This window comes from Poeciliopsis prolifica, unplaced genomic scaffold, assembly GCF_027474105.1.
Source record: "Poeciliopsis prolifica strain line A6 unplaced genomic scaffold, Auburn_PproV2 SCAFFOLD002, whole genome shotgun sequence".
NCBI lineage: Eukaryota > Metazoa > Chordata > Actinopteri > Cyprinodontiformes > Poeciliidae > Poeciliopsis > Poeciliopsis prolifica.
Genome location: NW_026562377.1, coordinates 16485687 through 16508150, shown reverse-complemented (window position 1 = coordinate 16508150; position 22464 = coordinate 16485687). Strand labels below are relative to the sequence as shown.

The following is a 22464-nucleotide window of genomic DNA, read 5'->3' as shown; positions in this document are numbered from 1 at the left end:
AACAAATGCAGTTTCTTTACAAATGTGGCATCGTTTAAAGAGAAATAACCTGGCTTTCCAATTGTTATAAATGTCATTGCCAAGAAACATTGTTTCAAAAGAAATAATGTTCCTTTTGAAACAATATTGTGTCCTCCCAACTATCCATCCATCCACCTGTCCATCCCCCATTCATCACTGCTGTAATGTGCCAGTGATGTTAAAGATTGAGTCTGAATAACATGGTATTGGTAAGGTTACTTTTAATGACTTTATTAATATAACCTTTACAACATCTTTTTGGTCCATAATCAAGGGGAGGATTTGCAGGGCATTTATAAGGTAATAACTTATGGCGATTTTTTGTAGGGAGGGATCTATGGCAAGATATCTCTAACTGCTTATGTGGTAGCAGCTCTGTTGGAGACGGGGATAACAAGAGAGGTAAGTTTAAAAAAAAAGTTTCTTTCATTTAACAGTCAGTCCTCAGAGGGAGTTTTCTGATGGAAAAACAGTCATATTTGACAGTTATAAACAAATCTAAAAACCACCGTTAATACAAAATTTCCTGAATTTGATTGATATTTTTTGTTGAGTTTACTGAGTTTTTTGTCATCATAAGAGTAAACACCCAGCGTTATTCCAGACCCACTTAAAGAAGCGAAGGAGGCCTATCCCACCGGGCCGGTTCGTGTGTGGACGTATCACTGCATTCCTGAAAGTTGTGAAGATGGATGTGTTGGCAGTCGGCCCACTCAAATTTGTTATGCCCCAGCACTTTTAATGTACCTGCTTCAAAACATTCAGGCTGACATGCAGCGACAGTTTTAGCCTCACAAAACACCTCTTTAGTAGTCTTCTCACTCTTTCATCCACTCTTCAGAGGACATGTAACCATCTTGCATTTTTTCAAAGACCTTCCCTTCAGTAAAATCAGTCCTCAAAAGCTCAATATCCAGGATGCAAATTCTTGAAACTCTTTTCGTCTTTTCTTACCAGTTTTTGAAATAGTTGAATATATTTGGTATTTCATCTCTTTGGCCCATTTCCATCCATCTGTCTCTCCATTTCCATGCTGCTGTCTGTCTCCACAGGGATTCTTCTTAGTATTTGCCCTTTTAGAGTTGATAAAAAATGAAAAGATATTCTTAACTTCAGAGCCGTACCTTGACCTCCTTTCCAGTTTCCATTAATTAAAAGGCCACACTGCCAATTACAGTAAGATGACTCTAGAGGACTATAATCTAACGGATGAGAAGAAAGTAAACTAAACTTTCCAAGGACATAATGAGTGTTTATACAACAATTCCATTTGTGCAGAAGGAACCGTTGAGCCACTGTATGGCGGACAGTCAGTGTAAAAGTAAACCAAAGGTTTTTGCATCTAAATTGAGGAGATAGAGGGTTGTTAATGTGCCAGTAAACACAAAATGGAGAATAAATTGTGAACTTCAGATTTGTTGGTCCCTCTTTTGTGAATCTAACTTGGAAAAGTTCTAACAAATTTAGCATTTTATTTCAGTACATATATATGGTTGGTAAAATAAGAAGAAAAGAATAAGAACTATAACAAAAACAAAGGCCTTATTTATATATATATATATATATATATATATATATATATATATATATATATATATATATATTATATATATATTATATATATATATATATATATATATATATATATATATATAATATGACATATATATATATATATATATATATATATGACATATATATATATATATATATATATATATATATATATATATATATAAATAAGGCTATATATATATCATGAGGACACTAATGTCCTCCTGACTGACTAATGCATAAGCCTTTATGGGGTGACAATTAATGTGTTAATGTGATTATCAGATTTTAATCACTTTAATCAGTACTTTCTTAGTTTCTGACCATACTGTTGTGTACAGGAAGAGAAGGTGGCAGTGGCTAAAGCCAAGGACTTCTTGGAAAGCAACACGTATTCTGCTGATGATCCTTACACCACAGCTCTGTCTGCATACGCCCTGTCTTTGCTCCGCAGCCCTTATGCTCCGTTGGCTTTGCGTCGCCTCAACCACATGGCCATCACTCAAGGTACTGCTACCTCTGTGATTCAGTTCAAGTTTCATACCGTGAAAAAAAACATATGTACAAAGGAAATGAACAACAAAACAAGAAACAAAACACCTGCATTCGAGCTGCAGCAATACTCCCACCAAGTGTGAGGATGAGTAATTAAAATCATGTTCAGAACTCCACAGAGATCTCATCTTATAAAATGCAATTACCCTCAAGGGACCTGAGGCTAGTGCAGATTAAACAATAAGTAAGTACAATTTCAGTGTCAGAAACAATGTTTAGTGCCTATTAAGGCAACATTAAATTAAGAGATTGGTACTGATTGTTGCGAACTAGTCTATTTATTGTTTCCCTTCATTTCACTATCTTTGCTGTCATAGATGGGCTCACCCACTGGAGTCTGACTGGCAGCACAGTGACAGACGAAGATACTTTCATGGGCTTCAGTGATGGTCTCTCTCAGTCAGGTACCTTTTGCAAAAAAAATGTCTGGGGACCGACGTGATTGGACTTTTCCAATTTTAGTTTTAGTTCCTGCAAATAAAACAACCCTGAGAATTGTCTGTAAATGCAGCTGTTTGTTCCAAGTTGTGTCAGCAGAGGTGGAGATGACAGCCTATGGTCTTCTGACCTACACCGTCCTGGGTGATGTTGCTTCCGCCCTGCCTGTTGTCAAATGGCTCTCCCAGCAAAGGAATGCCTTGGGTGGTTTCTCCTCCACACAGGTAACTTTGTAAAATATACTCCTTGTTCATGATTTTTTTTTTTTATATATTAGAATAGAAGCATCTCTTACTGTCCCACAGTGGAGTAATTCAGGTGCCCCAGGTTTCATCCTGTATTGCACTACATAGAAAAAGTATGTCTCTTGAATATTTGCCTCTCATTTTTTGCAAAATATCTCAAGATCAGACAGATTGTGTCAGAACTTCAAGTTTCAAGACTGGCTGCAGATTTTCTGGTCTATGACACCAAGATTAAATACAACTGTTGTTTGTTAGGGTGCACTTATTAGAAGTTAAGCATTTGTCTTACTCTAAGCTCCAATTGCACTGATCTGTATTTGGCGTTATTCATTTCGGCATCAACTCTGACCAGCCATATTGTAAGTGAATGCTGACAATATATAAATGGGATTTTGAATTTTTTAAAAAATCCTTTTTGTTTGTTTTTCAGTTCTGTTTCTCTATTGTAAAGAAAAAATGCTTTTGATAACCTGAAACATTTAAGTATGACAAAAAAAAACAAGAAATACATTTTGACCAACACTGTAGTTGTTCTAAATGTATGTTGTGCTAACCGATCTCTTCAGGACACGTGTGTGGCTCTGCATGCCTTGTCGGAGTATGCCATCCTTTCTTACATAGGAGGGGTCAACCTCACCATCTCTCTAGCCTCCACCAACCTTGACTTCCAGGAGGCCTTTGAGCTTAACCGGGACAACAAAAAACTCCTTCAAAGGGCCAAGGTGAGTGTGGGTTAGAACAGCTGCTCTGCGTGTTTAGTTGCCTGTTTTGCCGCTTCAAGGCTGCTCACTCTTCTTCCACACAAATGTAATGGAAACACCAGTTTTGGCATGCTTTATCAAATTTATCTATTAGTTCCAGATGTCATAACCAAGATGGATGGGGCATTTCATTTAGTTAAGCTGCAATTTATATACACGTCTATCTTGTGATTAATGAGCAGCTATTTATCAGAGTCAAGCTGCAATCTCTGTGTTCTGTTTCTACAAATCAAGCCTGGTGGATTTTTCCAAATGCACCTTGTTGGTTCCTTGATTTAGGATCTGTGCTTCACTGACGTGTTTACTCACACATTAAACAAACTTGACAGTGATGGGTTTATCTCCCCTGACTACATCGCCTTTCAGGTGAGAATGCAAGCAGTTTCTTTGCCAGGTATGTTTTTTCTGCTATGAGTAAGGGTGTCAACTTAATTAGGGGCAATTTAGGGCTGCTGGTAAGTAGCCAGGGAGCCACTAGCATTAGTGCAGCAGCCTATAGCATTCATTCACTTGATAAATGACTCAGTCACCTCTCCCTGCCCCTCTGACTCTTTGTTTCTCCTACTTTTTTTTTTTTCTTGTAGATACCCAGTATCCCCACAGGCCTTTTTGTCAGCGCCAAAGGTGAAGGCTGCTGTCTCATGCAGGTATTAGACACACTCAAGCTTGTGTAAATGCCTGTTTGCCGTCTTGGAAAATTACCTAAATTGAAGCTCTAGTGCTATGGCTCACAATGATCTGCCAAAAAGAGGTGCGTCAAATGCTGCTGCAGCAAGTTAATGAAGAAAAAAAAATTAAAAAATAAATCAAACTCAGAGTTGCTTGTTAGGGGGAATTTTACGGGCGGATTCAAGTATTATGTAGTCAGTAGTGCATTTTTACCTTGTAATTCTCAATTGTTCGGAAATGAAATGCAGTGTATTGTCAACCATTTTCACAGAAATGTAACTGCAACTGAATACGATGATTTTTTTTACAGCTTTCCTTTGCTTCACAGTTTTCTTTATAAGAACAACTTTCACTCAATACCCATTTTTTGTGCATCTATTGCTGCCCATTAGCCAAGCCACACCTGAGCCATGATTAAATCCAAGACTTGGACAATCAAATACCTGCACATGTTTGTTAGCAGATGGTCAGAATTACCATTTAGTGCTTTTTTGAATTTCAAAAGTATTCAGATTATACCCCAAGAGGACCAAGGTAATTCTGGAGAAACTGCAGAGTCTTATTTTTCAGGTGGAAATGCAGGAGTTCATCATGGACTCCATGCATTTCACTTTTTTGGGGGATGGGGAAATTGGCAAAAAGAAACCCTGAGTTAAAAGAAAGACATAAAATGTCCTGTTTGCCACAAGCCATTTGTGGGATATGACAAACATGTGAAATAAGGTGCACCAAACAGAGGAGACCAGATCTGAATAATTAAAAGAATATACTATATGTTCATAAAGACGTGGTTTATCTTAAGTGTTTTCTGCTTCTTTATTTTGGTCTGCCTGTAGATCGACGTGTCTTATAACGTGCCTGACCCCGTAGCAAAGCCAGCTTTCCAACTCAATGTGGATCTGAAAGAACCTTTACAGGAGCGACCCCTACAGCCCTCCTCCTCATCTTCTGCTCCCAAGCACTCTGCATCACGTTCCCGAAGCCGAGCTGACAACCGCTCTGAGCTCAGCTGGAAGCGTCGGGCTCCCATTGACGATGACGACCCAGCGGCCCACCAGGACAAACTGAGCTTCCACATATCTTTAGAAGTTTGCGCTAGGTAGAGACTCACAGTGTTCCTGTGTACAGAGCTGACTGGGAAAAAAAAATATTTTGTTCATTATTTTTCTAATCTTCTGGTCTAGGTGGCTCCATTCAGGCTCATCCAACATGGCAGTCATAGAAGTTCCCATGATTTCTGGTTTCAGAGCTGATGTCGAAAGCCTGGAAAGAGTATGGAATCACTCAGCCACGCATACACACCTTCCACCTTAGACTGTATGCTATGAACCATGTACTTTATTCCACTGTCGTATCAACCTCAGAACAACAAGAAAAATTATGTTAAGATGCTGCTGGATATAGTAAGACAGCGTAATTGTCAGTGAAATGAGTTCTCTGCCGACATGGACTGAAAGGCCAATGAGAAAAGAAATGGTCGATCCTCCAAAGGAATTATAAAATAGGCAGATTTAAAAAAAACTAATAAAATAACATTTCAATGAAGTCACACCAACATGTTACAGACATACAGTGTAGCATACACACATAGAGCTGCTGTAAATCATCTGCTCTTTTTACTCTGAAAAACCAATGTCAACCCAACTGGAAGCAGTGACACATTAACAAACAATCTGTTTTTCTTAGGCGAGGAATGAGTATCATTAGGCATTGGTTGCATTGGAATATTGAGGAATGTGTGTAATTAGAAAGGTGGTAGCTAGTATGAAGTAGGTTTTGGGGCTGAATCCAGGTCAGTTCCCCAGTCACCCATCAGAAGAAGCATGTCCCTCATTACTGGGCTGTAATAGGGCTTCAGTCTGCAGGCTTCCATTACTACAGAGACACCTCTGTGGCTACCTGGAGCAATGTAAAACATGCACACATACACACACAGAGCATGCTGTCAGTATGTCACTGGAGGCTGACCTGAGTTGTGGTGCCTAACAAGCTGAGTTTAAACCCCTGCTGGCCTCCCTTGGGTTTTACTGCTGAATGCCTGACTGCCATTCACATTCCTCAAGTTTACAGTGGCAACCCTGGTTTCAGCTTGGCCTCATCTTATTTCATAGGTGCTGTGGACATAAATGATTAGTCCAGTAACTGCTTAGGGCTCCTGTCACCCTGACATAACGAGCTGTGATTAACAGCCTAGAGGACGCTGGGAGTTTAGTGTTTGAGTTGCAGAAGTTCACAACCGGTTTGCGTTGCTACATGAACAAACAATGCTTTTTTTTTTAAGAGTGTGTCTACATACGAGTGTCTCTGTGGCGCCAGCTCCAGGTGAGCACCTCATAAACCCCCTACTGTCCCAAGACTGCCACCTCTGACTGGGGGAACAAGCTTATGGGATTTTTTTTATTATTATTTTCACACAGATTCACAACAGTGTGCTCATTACTCCTTATATTTGCCAGTCATTTTCTGCGAAGAGCCCTTTCAGTCATCTTTCTACTGTTTCCCACGAGGGCAGCTTGAGTTGAAGATCATGACTCAGACAAAGTTGTGAAAAAACATGAAGAGTCTCTGAATTGGCATGTAGACAATTAGAACTACTTAAAGCTTTGGTTATGGATCTGTAACATTTTATTCACACAAAATATATTTTCTTCTGTGTGAGAAGTAGCACTGGGCTGGGTGATGTGGAGCTGTCCAGTTCGCTGTGGTGCTGATTGCTATTAATATTAAAAGTAATTTTATACATTTCCATTTATCACAATTTGATTTAAAACTGCACACATCTGCTTTTCAACTTCTTTGCAAATGTTCCTAAACATCTCTCTAGGACAATTTCCAACTTGCAAGATTAGAAAATCAATCAAAAATTGTTCATCAGTCGTAGCAGTAAGTTTGGAAATTTGAAACATTAGGCAATGTAAATAGTTATTTTTAATTATATTTTGCCTGCTTGCTAAAAATATTTCTTGCTAATAATACAACATTTTTCATGAGGTGGTGAAAAAGGTATCACATTTAACAGATGTGCTCAAAATAAAAGCTGTATTTTTCTCTTTTTTTGTTTGTTTTAAGGTAAAATTTGTCTGCAAGTTTGTTTTTCATAACTTTCTTATGGGTGCAAATAAATGTGTTAACTTTCTGACTTGCTCTATCAAGTCTGCAGTTTAATTTTTTTACACATGTGAACCTTATACCTTCCTGAGGTGATCCTTATAATTACATCTCAAATAAACTTCAGTGTACAAATAGTTTGTGTAGATTTACAATAAAAGATCCATTGATCCAAATTGATGCAAATTTTGACAGATAATTGTTTTCTATCTCTCTTTACAGCTGATGATGGATAAAAGAGTGGGGTTGAAGAGGTATGAGCTGAATGGCAGAAAAGTCTTGTTCTACTTTGATGAGGTATGTAGAAATAAAGGCATGGATTGAATGATTCAGAGGTGTGCAATATTTCTGATCTGTATTTGGTGCACCAGTGCTCATGTGTATGTATGTGCAACTTTTTGCCTTAGATTCCCAGTCAATGTATGACATGTGTGGCCTTCCAAGCTATCAGGGAATACATTGTGGGCAAGACAGCACCTGTTCCGGTCAAGATTTATGATTACTATGAACCAGGTATAAAATCTTTTTTTGGGTGCGGTTCTGTAAAGTGTTAAAAACAAAAGGATCTTCTTCCTGTGTTGACTAAGGTTCCTTTTTCGACTTTTAACGTTGCAAAGTAGCAAATATGGTGTTGTGTTGTGCTTGTCATGCAGCTTTTGAGGCCACCAGGTTCTACAACGTCAGCGAGAGCAGCCCACTTGCTCGGGAGCTTTGTGATGGGCCCACCTGCAATGAGGTCGAGAGTTCAACAAATCAGTGGATCGGTGAGAAACACAACAGATGCATAATGATTTTCATGCACCTTAGTTGTTCCTCTGTCCTCTAACCAATTTCTGCAGGTTTTGTGCAGGGAAACCAGTGCAACAATGTATTAGGCTGCCTGGAGCAGGAGCAGATTGAGCGCTGCACATGTTCCAGGGACTGTGGCTACGACGGGGAGCCTGTTTGTGGGTCGGATGGGCAGCTCTACCAGAACCTGTGTCAGATGGAGGTGTCTTCTTGTCGAAATGGGACTCGCATCAAACAGGTCCCCGTGTCCCAGTGTTCACCCAGTAAGTGCTCGAATTACTGTGTGTGGACTTTCTACTTGTTACTTTTTATACACAAATTATTACACCTAAAACCGAAAAGGAGCTCATCTTAAATTGTTCCAACGAGTGAAATATATTTTAACCAATGAGAACATAGTTAGAATTAAACGTATACTTGTTGGCCTATATTGTTTTATTTTCACTCTTTTATCCTCCTTGTTTGGTACTGTGGAAGATGTTCATAAGTTAAAGCTTGAGGACATAAATAAGCTACATTCACATAACTAAAAGGAAAACATCAACATTTATAATCAAATTTAAATTACAACTAGAAGAAAAAGATAAATATATAGTCATATTCGATAAATAAAAAAGATGCATTCTGGTAAGATTCATTGTCAGAGTAAAGGTGCCCTTGACTTTTAAGCATGATATCCTTAAAGGTCGTCATGGTTGTTGTTATGTCAAACATACATTTCATTAAGCCCACATTTCTGCATTAAAATGGTGGTGGCAGCATCATGCTGTGGGTATGAATTTCTTCAGTAGAAACAGTGCCACTGGTTATAGTTAAACTGAATATTCCTGTAGTTAAATCCAGGAAACTATTAGACAAAATCCTAACAAATCCTGCAAAAGACTTTAGAGATGAGTTAGGTATTCACCTTCTGTCAAGATAACAAGCATAAATATACACACAGATAAAATAAAATCATATTATATCTTTTTGTTAATGGTACAGAAAGAATCCTGTATTGAATCTAGTGGTGAATTGATCACTGTAGCTATAAATAAATTTTTATAAGAGTTTATTAGAATCTGTGAATAAAAAACTGATGCTACGAAGCACTGTTCATCTGTTGTGATTGAGCTATTTGTAAAACAAAACAAAAATAGAGAAAAACATCATTAGATGTGCAGAACGGGAATCAACTTACCTCAAAAGATTTGCAGATGTTATTACAGAAAATTATGGTTGTATAAAATATTGGCTCAAAAATATTTATTCACACAGTTTTCAGATTTTAGTGGTTGTAGTATGACAAAAATTCAAGGAGCAGAAATACTGTATATTACTGGTCCATATCCATATCTGGTCCATGTGAGACTGCTGCGTATACACTTTGCTTTGCAACTCTATTTTAATCTGTCAATATGTGCGTGCACCTGTAAATGTGTCTGAGCCTTGATCTGAGCTCAGGAAACAGCCGTTCAGGTGACGATCTGATTACTGGACGAGTCCTCAGAGGAAAATAAAAACTTCGACCCCCGCTTTCCCCAATCCTCACTCGCTCTCCGTCATATTACAGGGCTCTCTCCAAATGACAGAGTGCTTTTGTCCTTCCTCAGAAATCCTCGTCACATTCCTTTCCGACGCACAGCCCAACAACAAAGGAGCCTTCATGTTGCGGAGCAGATTGGGGAAAAGGCATAGACAAAACTTTGGTGGGAAAAGTCCTGAGCCTGTGCCAAGTGTTTCATGCTGTAAATGATCAAAAGGACTGACGCGCTCCCTGACCTTGTTTGTTTGTGTATGCTTCAATAGGGGCAGATTTGTTTCACGGCTTCCTCGTTTTGAGGAAAGAAAAGGAGGCTGTTGTTGCTTAACTGTTCATGATTTGGCTCCTTCTATTTTTGGAGAGATACATTTTGACGAAAGTCTTTGTTGGGAGTAAGCAAACCTCACTGTTTATCAGTGAGGTGCCCCTGAGTGTGAGCAACACCAGCATTCCTTGCTTTAGGCAAAGTGGAAGCCACGTTTATGTGACTGATCTACAATCTGCCTCTGTGTGTGTTTGTCAAGGTAAGACCATTGAAAACAACCAGCCAGTGCTGAACCAAGAAACTGAGCAACCTTCAGTGCCTGTGCACACAGGTAACCATACCATAACCTTTCTCATTCACCACATCCACAATTGTCTCCTGATTCTTCACATTCACGACTGGAAGAATCAGCACCTGTATTTACTAAAAGAGGCTGTTATTCTGCTTGTGCAAACTTTCTTTATCAATCCGAAGCAGCTTGTCAGATTAATGTCATTTTGTTAACATTTACAACATATTTCCACATATTCTTTATATGCAAAACACAAAGGTGTTCAATGCATGCATAAACACCTTTGTGTTTATATTTACTCATGATAAATTAAGAAATCTGCTGAAAGAAAACCACAGTATATCTCATGTGCAGTTTTGTAGAGGATATGGTAAATGTGCTGTCATCAGATGTAACCGAAATATTGCTTTTCCCATTATACAAAACAGTAACTGTGCATTTTACATTAAACACATCATCAACACAGTAAAACACGGTGAAAGCAGCTCATGCTGTGAGGATACTTTTTATCAGGAGAGATAGGAAGCTGGTTAGAGTTATTGGAAAGAAGGGTGAAGCAAAACACAGAACAAAACTGAACCAAAACTTGTATGAAGTTGCAAGAGACTTAGATTTGGGCAAGGGGGCTTAGCTTCCATGTATACTAAAGAGAAAAAATATTTTGAGTAAAATATAGTCACATGTTATTATGGCACAGATAAATCCAGACCTCAATCCAATTGAGAATCTGTGGCAAGATATTTATTTCTTCACAGATGCTCTCCGGTCAGCCTGACAGGTGTATTTTATGAAGACGATTGAACAAGAATCTCAGTCATTCATCTTTGAAATCATACATCATTTTTCTTCCTCTTGCCAAATATTCTCGACTTTGTGTGGGTCTGTCAGGTGAAATACCAATAAAATGGAGTTTATGGTTGTTGTGTGACAAAGCATAAAAAAGTCAAAAGAGAAGCAAGCAGGACTAAACAAGAGAACAAGGAGCAGACACAAAGGAAACAGGGTGGGGAGATTAGGGTTAAACTGATTTGTAGGTGTGTGGCAGCACATTCCCCTGCCACCACCTCACGTCTACAATCAGCATGATAAATGGGAGGATAAGTTTCACACACCGAGCTTGCTTGTTGCTGTCAGGACTCTTACCTTTTCTCCTGATAAGCAACCAGAGAATTGCTGAAAGGATGTTTCACTGCGTGGATGTAGGATGTAATTGTGTTGGCAATGACAGCATAAAAACACATTACAGAAAGTGTCAAGTTCTAACACCTTAACGTTGTGGGCGTGCGGGGGAGGGTGAAAGGGTGTTCATTTTTGGGGGGGCACAACATTACGTCCTATCTACAGTTTCTTAGCGGTATCCAGGTGTGCATTTGTGCATGCATGTTTGATGTTGTGTGACCTGCTCTGACTTGTTTCTCAGCCTCTAACTCCCAGTAGCTGCTCCTCTCAGTCAAAGGTCTCCCTCAGTACAAAAGCGAAATGCTCGACACAAGAATGCAGTGCACAAATGCAGGTATATGCCTGTCAGAAGCAAATATTCCAAATGTTAATTATCATATCTCAAGTCTTTTGGAGCCTCTTGAGCCACACTGACACACACATTCAGCTATAGTCACCCTTTAGATTTATTATGATATAAACTGTGAAATCACTGTCACTGTAAACCATTAAACCATTAAACTTCAGTCTTCTGAGAGCAACAAGAAAGCAAAAGGTAAAGAAGAGTTCGGCCAAGAAAATGAGATGCACCGAAGGAAGCTGAAGCTCTGGAATTACTTTCCGTGTGCAGACTTGTCTTATTAATGAACCTGCAGCAGCGGTCAACATACAGTCAAATGCAGACATGAAGGCTTCATTTGATCTGTGGTATTTCTTTTATCATTTGTTTTTGGTCCTACATGTGCAAGTCTTTAAATGTGGGGATTCGTGCAAAATGTTCCATCAGAGCCATTTTAAAGTGAAACTCTAATACCTCTAGTCACATAAAACATTAAAGATAAATAGACTTAGTCACATGCTGTGTCAAACAATTTACGGAAGGGGGCCCTCTCCTGGTCAACATTTGGTACTCCATCTTAGGAAGCTCTTGTATACAATGTCCTAAATATTAACTTTTATAATCAAGGCTGTCTCATAATTCCCTGCCCTTTACACAAACAGAAGCCTTAAATCAGTCTCCATCTCTGGAGAAATGATTCTGCAGATAAACCAAGCCACCAGAAAGACGAATAAATATAAATCTGTGAAAGAGATGACGGCAAATAGCCAAAATCCCAGCGAATCTGTGCCCAGTTGAGATGATTTGACATAAACACTACTCTAGAATGCTATGGTAATTTATCGCTCAACAAATTAATTTCTCCTTTACATAGTGGACATTGTCATCAATCATTGACCGTACTTGTCTATAATCAGCTTTTATTTTACTGAATTTGTCTGTCCCTCTAGGTGAAGAGGAACAAGGCTCCATGCCAGAGGTGTCCTACTACTCCTACGAATATGACTCTGATCCTTTCCTTGCTGACGGAGAGGAAGGGGACCATTTTGACATACCAGGAGGTGGGGGAGGTGTGCAGCATAAAGTGCCCCTACAAGCAAACACCCAGCTACCCACAATGGATACAAAGAGCACCCCTGAGCGATGGTATGTGTGTCTCTGAATTTGATATTCCTCTGGTTGTTCTAACTGGAACGACCTGCATGATTTTTGAGGTTCTCTGGTAGCAAAGTCGTTTCTCTTCTTTGTCGTCCACAGAAATACGCAGACCGAAGCCGTATGCCCACCTTAAAATTGTACCATATTTGTGAATATGCTTGTGAATGGAAAGAAAATGGAGACTATGCAAGACTGGCTTGGACAGAAAGTTGGTGTGATCTGGGAACTGAGTTTATGTTGTTATTTGAATGGAGTCAGAGCGGATGCTTTTATCGTGTATGTCTGTTTTCGTATGTGGTAGGATGTGACTGAGAATGATTTAAAACTAGAATCCTCCAGACCTTTTTACTCATCAGTAGTCAGAGTAGAATCTTTATCCAGTGTGCTGCGTTTATAATCACTAGTTTGTAATTACACTCAATGTTAAGCAATATGTTTTATTATATTTTCTATCTCTGGTATTTATTTGTAGTTAGAACTCCTTATTTCTATTTTAAAGTCATTACCTGCCCATACAGACTACTTCCCCCGCCCCCCACTGTGGTTCTTGATGTGCTTATTTAAACACATTTTTTTGGCTTTAACACCGAATAACTGAAAGGTCTGATTAAAAATATTGTGCTGGTATGCTGCTGGAGAAACACATATGCTAACCATATGCTTTACAGAAACATAAGCTGATGTTTTTTATCATTGTAAGATGCCATCTTCTTCATTTTTTTATTTGTTGCACAGCTTTGAAGAGACAGGACACATAAACTTGGAAAGCGAGACAGTATACTGTAGGTCTTGTCAAACTACAAACTTTGAGGTTAGTGGAACTTTTAAACGTCGCTGCATAAGGACTCTGCATTTGTCTCTGAAACTACTCAACCACCATCTCTCACCATTCACCTTACATGCCAGGAAAGCTGATTGTACAGATCATAAGCTATTTTGTTGTTGTTCAACTAAAGGATGTTGAGGAAATTGATTGATGTAAATGTACCAAATTTGACCAAATGTAATCCTAATTCATATCAAATACTGTTTTTGAAACAAAAGAGAATAAAATTTATACACAAACCAGGCTTTTGTTTCCAGGATTGAATTTATGGTGGGTTTTCTCTCATCAGAAATGTGTTCCTTAGCTTCTGGGGGGTATTTTTGGTTGGATATTTGACCACTTGTTTTATCAGAACTGGTAGAGTGGATTTAAATTACCGTAGTTGGTGTCTTTGCATGTGCTTGCCTTTAAAGCACAGTCAAGAATTGAGCAAGTTTAGAAGTCTAATGTTAATTTGCTCTATTTCCTCCAAAAACAGTTTTGATTGAGTTGAAGAATAGCGAGATGGTTGTTTGTCTTTATCATTCCAACACTGGCCGTAAAATAGTCCCTGAGTATGATGCCACCATGCTTGACATTTGTACCGTGCATTTTGGACTGAAAGTCTCGACTTGTCTGTTCCAAAGGTTTTGCCATTGACAACAATTCTCTGAATACGAAGCCTTTCTTGCTTTTAATTTCTTGAGAAGATCACAGAGAAATGTCAGTCTTCCCCTGAGACGTAGCGTTCTTTCCTGACCTGCACTGACTCAAAGTTTATGTTAAACTTTCATGATTATGTACAATGACACTGCCATTTCAGCAACTAGAATTAGGTCTGACCACTGTGGGACCTTTTATAGACAGATGTGTGCCTTTCCAAATCAAGTCCAATCAACTGAATTTACCAGGTGAACTTCATTTAAGTTGTAGAATCATCTGAAGGATGTGGAACAGTTTTTTTGTTTTTTTGCCTAGCTAAGGGTGTGATTTATTTATCTATCTATTTATCTATCTATTTATTTATTTATTTATTTATTTATTTATGTAGGCTATTTATTTATTTATGAATTGGCAAACAACTAAAAAAGAAACATTCCATAATGTCAAAATTGGTTAGTTGTATGTAGAACAAGGGTCAGCAACCTTCACAATCGAAAGAGACATTTTTGCATTGGCGTTTTCAAAATAAAACTTAATTTTACAGTATAGTCCAAGAATAATATGATACATTTATGACCAAACAATATGCATCTTCTGAATACTGATAATATTTATAGAAATAACTTGTTCAATTGGTGTCATTTTAATGTAGAAAACAGAAGAACTGATACAATTAGTTTCTTTTCATTTCTACACTAGCTTCATATTTTTGGCTGAAATTGTGAAAAGCTGTCGTAAATGAATTACAAGACAATGATGACCATAAACCTCTAACTGGAAGTGTGTACCTCAAAAATATGGATGTACATCATATTTGTTTTCACATCACCAAAGCAACAGCTGAGAGGGAGCTAGACTGTGTTAAAGTTTAATGTTTAGCGATTGCACTTGTCACTCGTCGGCCCCCTCTGTTACCTCGACCTCCAGCAGATTGCAGGTCAGACCTCTGTGTCTCTAATCACTATGATTAGATCCAATCAAATAAATAGCTAGTGTGCTGCTGATATTCAGCCACAATGGAGACAGTGTGACCAAATGATTAGAAGACGATGAGCTCAGAGGTTGCTGGTTCAACTTCCAAACGTGAAAGTCTGATACACCAGACAAACACTCTGTGGCTGCTGCATCTGTTGCATCTAAGCATTCACAATTGATCAAAACATTTCTGGACAACAAGCCTCCACTGCAGGGGGCTGACTGCAACAAGCTACCTAGGGCAGTCTCTGTGGCAACTGCATGCATGGTTGAAGAGTGATGTTTCACGTCCACGCTCCAATGAGCAGAAAGAGTGAAAAGAGGAAGGGGGGAGACGGGGATCTTGGTTCCATGCCTTGCGGGGGACAGCTAGCATTACATGAGAGTGAATCAGAGTGATGACATTGTTTCTAAGTACCAGCTCGGTGCACCTATAAATGTCCGACCCTCTCGGACAGGCTATTCACCTGTCTGAGCTGCTTTGGACGAATTATCGATACAAAAGAGGGAAGCTGGAAGAGGGTTACAATTTGAGCTACAGGGAGGAGTCTAGCGCTTTGTTGTCATTTTGATGTGCATTACTGGTGTCAGGTTTCCTGATTGTTTCAGAGGAAACTAAGTATTGATCCTGAATGGCTGCTGAAAAGTTCTCCATGGTGGGACGAAGTAAAGAGAAAGATTAATCGCTGATGCTCATCTGGTCCACACCCTGCTTCACCTTTGGCTGGCATGAGAATTTTTATTTTTGACTGTTTAATTTCCCATCTCCATCCAGTTTGACATGTTACGTGAATATCTTTTTAGTGCGGCTACGGTTTTTAAATCCTGAAGGACCCTTAGCCCAATGGAGAAAAAATACCCAGCAATTGCAGGGAAGGAGAAAGGTGAGTGCATGACTGAAATAATAAATCTCAATGCTGCTATTGATTTACCTGGCTTTATAGTGTGTGGGAATATCAACACCATTAGCATTAAATCTTGCAGTCAGTTTTGGTTACTTAACTGACATGAGCAAAGAGGGAATATACACAAAGTGCCGACCTGCCAGGACTCGCTCTGTTCTGATTCTGAAAAAAGATTGCTGCAGCTCCACAGCACACATCTTCTAGAGCAGAATCAGTTGCTTAATAATTCGTCAGGATTTAAGTTGGTCAAATGGAAACTCTCTCCCTTCACAAAGCTACAGTACACAATAAATTACTATGGGTAGTTTTCATTTGTAGCTGTGTATTCAAGCATTTGTGTTGTGAATGCAATAGAGTATATAGATCACGTGAGGTTGTGTATGAGCAAATTCATCAGACACCTGTCTCCAGGACCAGGACCTGGGCGCTATGGATTGCCTCCCACCATTGGGTTTGTCGGCCATGACTTCACAAAACCAAGCAGCCCGGCCTACTCTTTCCACGGCAAGATCAGTAATAAGAGTGAGTGGCATCAGGATTATAGACGCAGTATGTCACAAAACGTTCTCACATGTTCCAAAATACGTGAAAAACAATTTTGGTTTCCAAAAATTTTCACCCAAAAAAAAAAAGAAAAGAAAAGAAAAAAAAAAGGTTTAATGCTGTGGCGATGCTTTTATTTTCTTCTCACTCTCATGCTACTTTCAGACAGATTGTGCTGGGTTAAAAAATGATCTTGTCACATTGATGAAAAAATTAATAAAAATAAGTGAAAACATCTGAGTTGATATCAAAATGCTTCTTCATGTATTTATATTTAAATAACAACTCAAAAAATGATTTAATCTTCCCAGGATTTATCCTTCACGCCAGATTTTACTACATTGTGTGGTGCAGTAATGCCTCTGTGCCCCTAGGGGGAGATAGAACTTCATAGTTCTAAACCTAAGCAAGTCAAACCGGTTCTGAAGGTTTTCACTTTATTATTGCAGTGCTTTCTCTCGACTCCAGTCCAGGGCCTCTGTATCATGTTGATGCAAAAATCACTCGCTTTGGAAAGGATGGCGCACCTGCATATACAATGTTGAGTAGAATGAAAGCACAGAGTAAGTTTTTGCTCATTCTTTGTGAATGGATGTTAACTATTCACACATTTTATTCATTCGTATTTCCTTTGGATCTCTCCAGAAATTAAGTTTCATTTGTTGCCTCTGAACTACACTGTCGGCCTATCACGATAACAAATTTTGCTAGACGATAAATTATCCCAAAACGTATTGTGATAAACAATATTGTTGTTTTGAGCCAATTTTCAAGTAATATAATAGTGATAATGGCACAATAAGGCAAGAGCACGTCTTCAACTGATAAATTTTATTCAGTTTTTGTTAAAAGGAGAGAAAAACGATACATCCATTAAATGAAAATGATTGTTTTTAATTCATCACGAGATTAATTGATTCAATGTTTAGTGTGACATGCCATCATTATTATTTTGCATTTATATTTCCCTGTTATCTGATCAGTAGAAGAGCTATTCAGCACACCTGGACCTGGTACGTACAGTCCCGAGAAAGCTCCGCCCTGCAACCTGCAGCGCAGACCGCCCTCCTACACGATGGGTCGTCGCACCCGCTACCGCACCGTCGACCCGGTCCCCGCTCCCAACAAGTACAGCCTGCCTCCGCTCCTTGGCTCCCACATCCCAAACAAGAGAGCCAGCGCAAGTTTCACTATGCCGGGCACTTTCAGCACCGGGGGACCGTCTGAGGATTTAGCCAAGACGCCCGGACCCTGCCGGTACAACAGCACGGACCCGAGCGTGTATCGGCCGCGGCAGCCCGCGTTCTCCATGTTGGGACGTCACGACGTACCCAAAGACAAAAGCGAAAAGCCCGGCCCAGGGGCGTACAACCCCGAGAACGTCACGGCTCACAAGAGCAGAGCGCCAGCATACTCCATGGGCGTCAGACACTCGGAGTTTGTCACGCCACTAGTGGTCGGGTTTTCTGACTAACAGAGTCAAATAAACAAGTCTGGAATAATAAAAAAAAACATGTTGTAGTTAACATTTTATTTTGTTCTTTAAGTAACAAGGTAATAAGTGTTTGCAACATTTCGAACATTTAACAACGAATTTACATAACAACGTTTAACAGGAAAGAAAAACCCTATAGTCACTCCGTACACAAATGCATCTTGAACTAGAAAAGACATTCAAAAATATGTTTAAGGTGTACAACAGACAAGTAAACATTCCCCTTCATATTGTAGCATATTCAAGGTTTTTATTCACAGTGAACAAAAGCAGCTTGGCTCTCAACACAAGCAAAAAAATAAATGTAGGGATTCTGAAAGGCAAACGGAAAGTTTTCTACAAAAAAAAAAAATATTTAAAACATTTTTAGAAATATACATATGTAGAAAAGAAGTGCAGCTCAATGATGCAAAGGAGCTTTATGCTTGAAGATTGTTCCCATTCATTCCTTGGGAAGAGGCCTTCTGAAAAGGAGTATGTGTGGTTCTGCACAGACAAAGCAAGAGAAGACGAGACAAAAATCAGATTATATGGAAGATAAAATACGAACAGACTTGTGTGGTTTGGCTTTTACATAGTTACCAATACGGCTCATTCTGCTCACAGGGAGTGATGCAAAGCAGGGAATTCAACAGTGAACAAGAAAAAAAAGTAAAACACAGCCAAGTAGGAAAGTGTCCCAAACCCTATAAATATATAAAATTAAAAGATTTTTAACTTTATATATTTCAGAATGAAAAAAAAAACATACTCTTTAAAATATAAAATTATTAATAAAAATTAATTTTAGTTTTCAGAACACTGTGGACATTAAATTCTTGTAGTTAGATTTTCAAATCTGTATAAAATCATGAACTAAGCACTGGAGTTAGTTTTCAGTTCCTGGTAAAGGACTTCTAATGTGAAATAAGTAACCATGTCAAAGATTTTTTCATAATTTATTGGTTCTGGAAATGTAATTTAAAAAATGTGTTTGCGCTTTTTCATGACTGTGTAGAACACTGTAAATCAGAACATTTTATTAGTAAGTGTGATTTTTTTCCTCAGGTACATAAAAGCCAACTCATGCCTAAAATGATGAGACGTTCAGTAGTGAGTTTTTTATTCTGATCTACGGTGTAAATTAAACTGATGGAAAAAAGAAATGTGTCCAATCAGTAAATTATGGTAAATCCCTTCATTTACATAGTGATTCTTGTTACCTGTACAGGTAATAAGAATCAGAGAGCATACTTTTGTTGTGTCTAATTTTCAGCCCTAAACTTTCAACTTGCAATTCACACATTCCTGTTTCATTTCATGTCTTGACACCTCAGAGTATGATTCTTCCTTAATTTTGAGTAAGAGTTTGTATGAATACTCTTATACATTTTTTAAAGTGAGCAAATTGTGGGAAGTGGGATTCCACCACAAATAACATTAAAAAAAAACTGATTTAAAGAGGTAAAATGTCTGCACATTGTTAAAATATAATTGAATTGTAATAAGTTGAAATTCTAACTTTCATTTTTAAGAAAAGACTGGATAATATTAAACAAAGGCATTTTCTCCAAAAATACATCAATGTAAACGCAGGACAATTAGATTCCTGTCATTTTAATATTAACAGAGTGCTTCTGTTTGCCCTACCATTACTATGTCACTCGAGGCCTGGACAAAAGTTGGAAACATCATCAACATCTAAAATGTCACATCAAAGCTAGATAAAGTATAACTTTATATCGAAAAGTAAAGGTGGATTAAGCAGAAATAAACCCATTTGGCTGACACCAGTTTTTAGTTTTAGTTTAGATTAATATTCAGCCAGAGATTGATATGGGCCAATTTTCTATCAATGATTAGCTGGTTATTTGTTGGGGGGAGGGGGAGAAAGAAACAAGACACCCACAAACCCCACTTGTTAAATGCTTTCAAACTCAGAACACCCAAATTTATTTTCTCTATATACATTCACCAACAACATGCATTCTCTACACACTTAAGAACTTAAAAAGAATCAGAGGGACATATACTATGATGCACAAACAAGATAACCTTGTAATTATTATGGGCTTTCTTGTTGATTGAAAAGCCCCTGTCTGCACCAAAATTAATTTCAATTCAAAAATTAAATGTTGTTGTAACTCATTAATTTATATTCTTCAAAGAGACATTGAAAACCGTGATGGCAAAAACTGTATTGTATATATATATATTTTTTTTCTTCTTCTTCTTTCTCCCATCTTTGTATATTGTCTTTAGAAAAAAAGCTGATATGATGAAAACAAGCTGGTCAGAGCTCAAAGAAATTCAGGAAACAGTGGCATCCAAGAAAAGCCTCATTGATGCCCCCCTGCCCATAAAATCTCTGATCTTTGCTAATGACTAAACAGTAGTCAGCACATAATATCCTCTGCCTCTGTGAAATGATCAGTTGAATGTTACATTTTAACTTGCTTTTATAGTTCTCGTAACAAAATCTCAGGTCAGAGATTTCTTTAAGGAAACTTAAAAAAAAAAATGCAGAAATGTAGAACACTAAGCAATATTCGAGCAACAAGTTCTTCAGAGCAGAGTTTACATTATTCAGAAACCTGTCCATTGGATCCTTGGTTTACTGACCTGGTTTGTGGATCATGTAGTGGATCCATCCCTGACTCTGCTGCACTCCCAGTCCTCTCCACTCTTCTTCTGTCATCAGGTGGGAGGAGGGGACCAGCTTGGACAGCTGCTTAGGAAGCACAACATGCCTGTAAAGAGGTAAACATGATCACATTTGAAACAACCTGCCACGTATTTAAATATTAATGAGACCGAGGTTAGCATAAGGCTGTTAGCATGGTTAACAGTTAGCCGGATGATGTTTTGATTCTGCGGGAAAACTGTAATTTAACACTGATATATTTATAATAGTCACTTAACTCATCTGAGCACAAAAACTGTTGCAATCGAAAAATAAGCTGGCAGTATATTTTAAGTGATATGATGAGCCACAAAGCTAGATAACTGTGGCTCATCACAGTTAACACAACATTATGTTATGTTAACGTTAGCATATAAAACCAGCGTAGAAAACTTGAAGAGTGCAGTACCTGTACTCGAACTCCTCATCGTTGTACTTGTCAGAATAGAAAATTTGTTTCTTGGACATCTTATCTCAGTTATAATCCTGTTTCCAAGTGAATAAACTGGCTTGCGTAACAACCTGCTGTCATCTGCCGCTGTTTTCCAACGACAATTCAAATCCCGACCGTTACCCGCTTCCTCCTGATTGGTCAGACGGCAGCTGGCGGATTCAGAGTGATCGTCTAGCTGTGGAAAGATGAGCCACTCCAACGTAAAACCAAAAGAGCCAGGATAATGGTTGAAATACGGGGTATTTTTCTTCCCGAAATAAGAGCTTTTATTATTTCTTCTCTTCTTTTTTAATAGGAAAGCAGTATATATTTTGCATAAACTTATGTTTAGTTCGAAAACTGGCTCGTGGTGGGATTTCAGTTATATGGGAGATGGAGACGCTCTTTCGCGTCTCTCTATCTCTGCGTTACAGGACGCCATCAAACCGTAAACAAAAATGACAATCATGCCGTGCGCGCACCTTTCGCAATGACGTACAAAAACCAAACTATAATTTCTACCTTGTACAAAAAAGCAAAGCAGACATAAAAAGACCGACGACGAACCAAAGGTTGAGTGAAGTTCAAAAGTGATATTGTGTGTGTGAACCAGGTCCTTATATCCTTGAGGGGACTCAGTTCTGTCTATGTGGGGTTGTGAGGACCACTGCTCCTTATTAAAAAGTTCAATAAAATGTCTTGGTCCCTAAGAGGGCAAATGCTATTTATGGGGCAAATAGCTATAGAAAATATATATTTTAGGGCAAAGGTGTGAATTGTCTATTGCTTAGATGTGCATGTGTGAATGTAAATGACTGAATTCTTTGTAAAACGTCTTTGAGGTTGCTGAAAGGCTCTATACAAGTCTGATGTCATTTAATTTTCTTTTGTCAAATTATTATTCTGTGGTAAATTTAACATCCAGTATAAACCTGAAAGTACAAAAAGTTTCCGTTTGCATAGTAATGACATCTGATTATTGGGTTTGTGTCTATTTTTCCCACTACCTGTGTTAGTGTGTGTGTTTTTTTTTCTTAGAAAGAGAGAACAAAACATACCGAGAAATGCTGCTTCAGTCAACATACATCGATCACATCTGGTTTATCAG

At 38.4% G+C, this 22464-nt stretch overlaps 3 protein-coding genes across 7 annotated transcripts in view; 2 read left to right on the top strand and 1 right to left on the bottom strand.

Annotated features, from left to right (window-relative positions):
• Positions 1-13945, top strand: part of cpamd8 (C3 and PZP like alpha-2-macroglobulin domain containing 8) — a 41610-nt gene extending 27665 nt beyond the window's left edge. Inside the window, exons 30-46 of one of the 4 annotated variants that reach the window (XM_055049358.1) lie at positions 349-423; positions 1917-2082; positions 2448-2534; positions 2656-2792; positions 3380-3535; positions 3854-3940; positions 4159-4221; positions 5080-5342; positions 5428-5515; positions 7574-7648; positions 7759-7864; positions 8005-8115; positions 8191-8403; positions 9733-9828; positions 10187-10258; positions 12668-12863; positions 12975-13945. In XM_055049358.1, the coding sequence (XP_054905333.1) occupies positions 349-423; positions 1917-2082; positions 2448-2534; positions 2656-2792; positions 3380-3535; positions 3854-3940; positions 4159-4221; positions 5080-5342; positions 5428-5515; positions 7574-7648; positions 7759-7864; positions 8005-8115; positions 8191-8403; positions 9733-9828; positions 10187-10258; positions 12668-12863; position 12975 (1992 nt within the window). In that variant the 3' untranslated portion in view covers positions 12976-13945. The remainder of the gene's footprint in view (positions 1-348; positions 424-1916; positions 2083-2447; positions 2535-2655; positions 2793-3379; positions 3536-3853; positions 3941-4158; positions 4222-5079; positions 5343-5427; positions 5516-7573; positions 7649-7758; positions 7865-8004; positions 8116-8190; positions 8404-9732; positions 9829-10186; positions 10259-12667; positions 12864-12974) is intronic. The other 3 variants (XM_055049366.1, XM_055049375.1, XM_055049386.1) reach the window with 3 other exon arrangements.
• A 734-nt stretch (positions 13946-14679) lies between these two features.
• On the top strand, positions 14680-18300 carry odf3l2b (outer dense fiber of sperm tails 3-like 2b). 2 transcript variants are annotated; one of them, XM_055049584.1, is made up of 4 exons: positions 14680-16202; positions 16635-16745; positions 17216-17329; positions 17753-18300. In XM_055049584.1, the coding sequence occupies exons 1-4, from the start codon at positions 16163-16165 to the stop codon at positions 18238-18240; spliced, it is 753 nt and encodes a 250-aa protein (XP_054905559.1). In that variant the 5' UTR covers positions 14680-16162; the 3' UTR covers positions 18241-18300. The 2 variants fall into 2 exon arrangements, with proteins under 2 accessions (XP_054905559.1, XP_054905549.1); XM_055049574.1 differs by having other exon boundaries at positions 14681-16202; positions 17750-18300.
• On the bottom strand, positions 18283-21501 carry cks2 (CDC28 protein kinase regulatory subunit 2). Its single transcript, XM_055049595.1, has 3 exons — positions 21333-21501; positions 20863-20990; positions 18283-18747 (listed from the first exon to the last, which is right to left on the bottom strand). The coding sequence occupies exons 1-3, from the start codon at positions 21389-21391 to the stop codon at positions 18704-18706; spliced, it is 231 nt and encodes a 76-aa protein (XP_054905570.1). The 5' UTR covers positions 21392-21501; the 3' UTR covers positions 18283-18703.
• Positions 21502-22464: the final 963 nt, after the last annotated feature.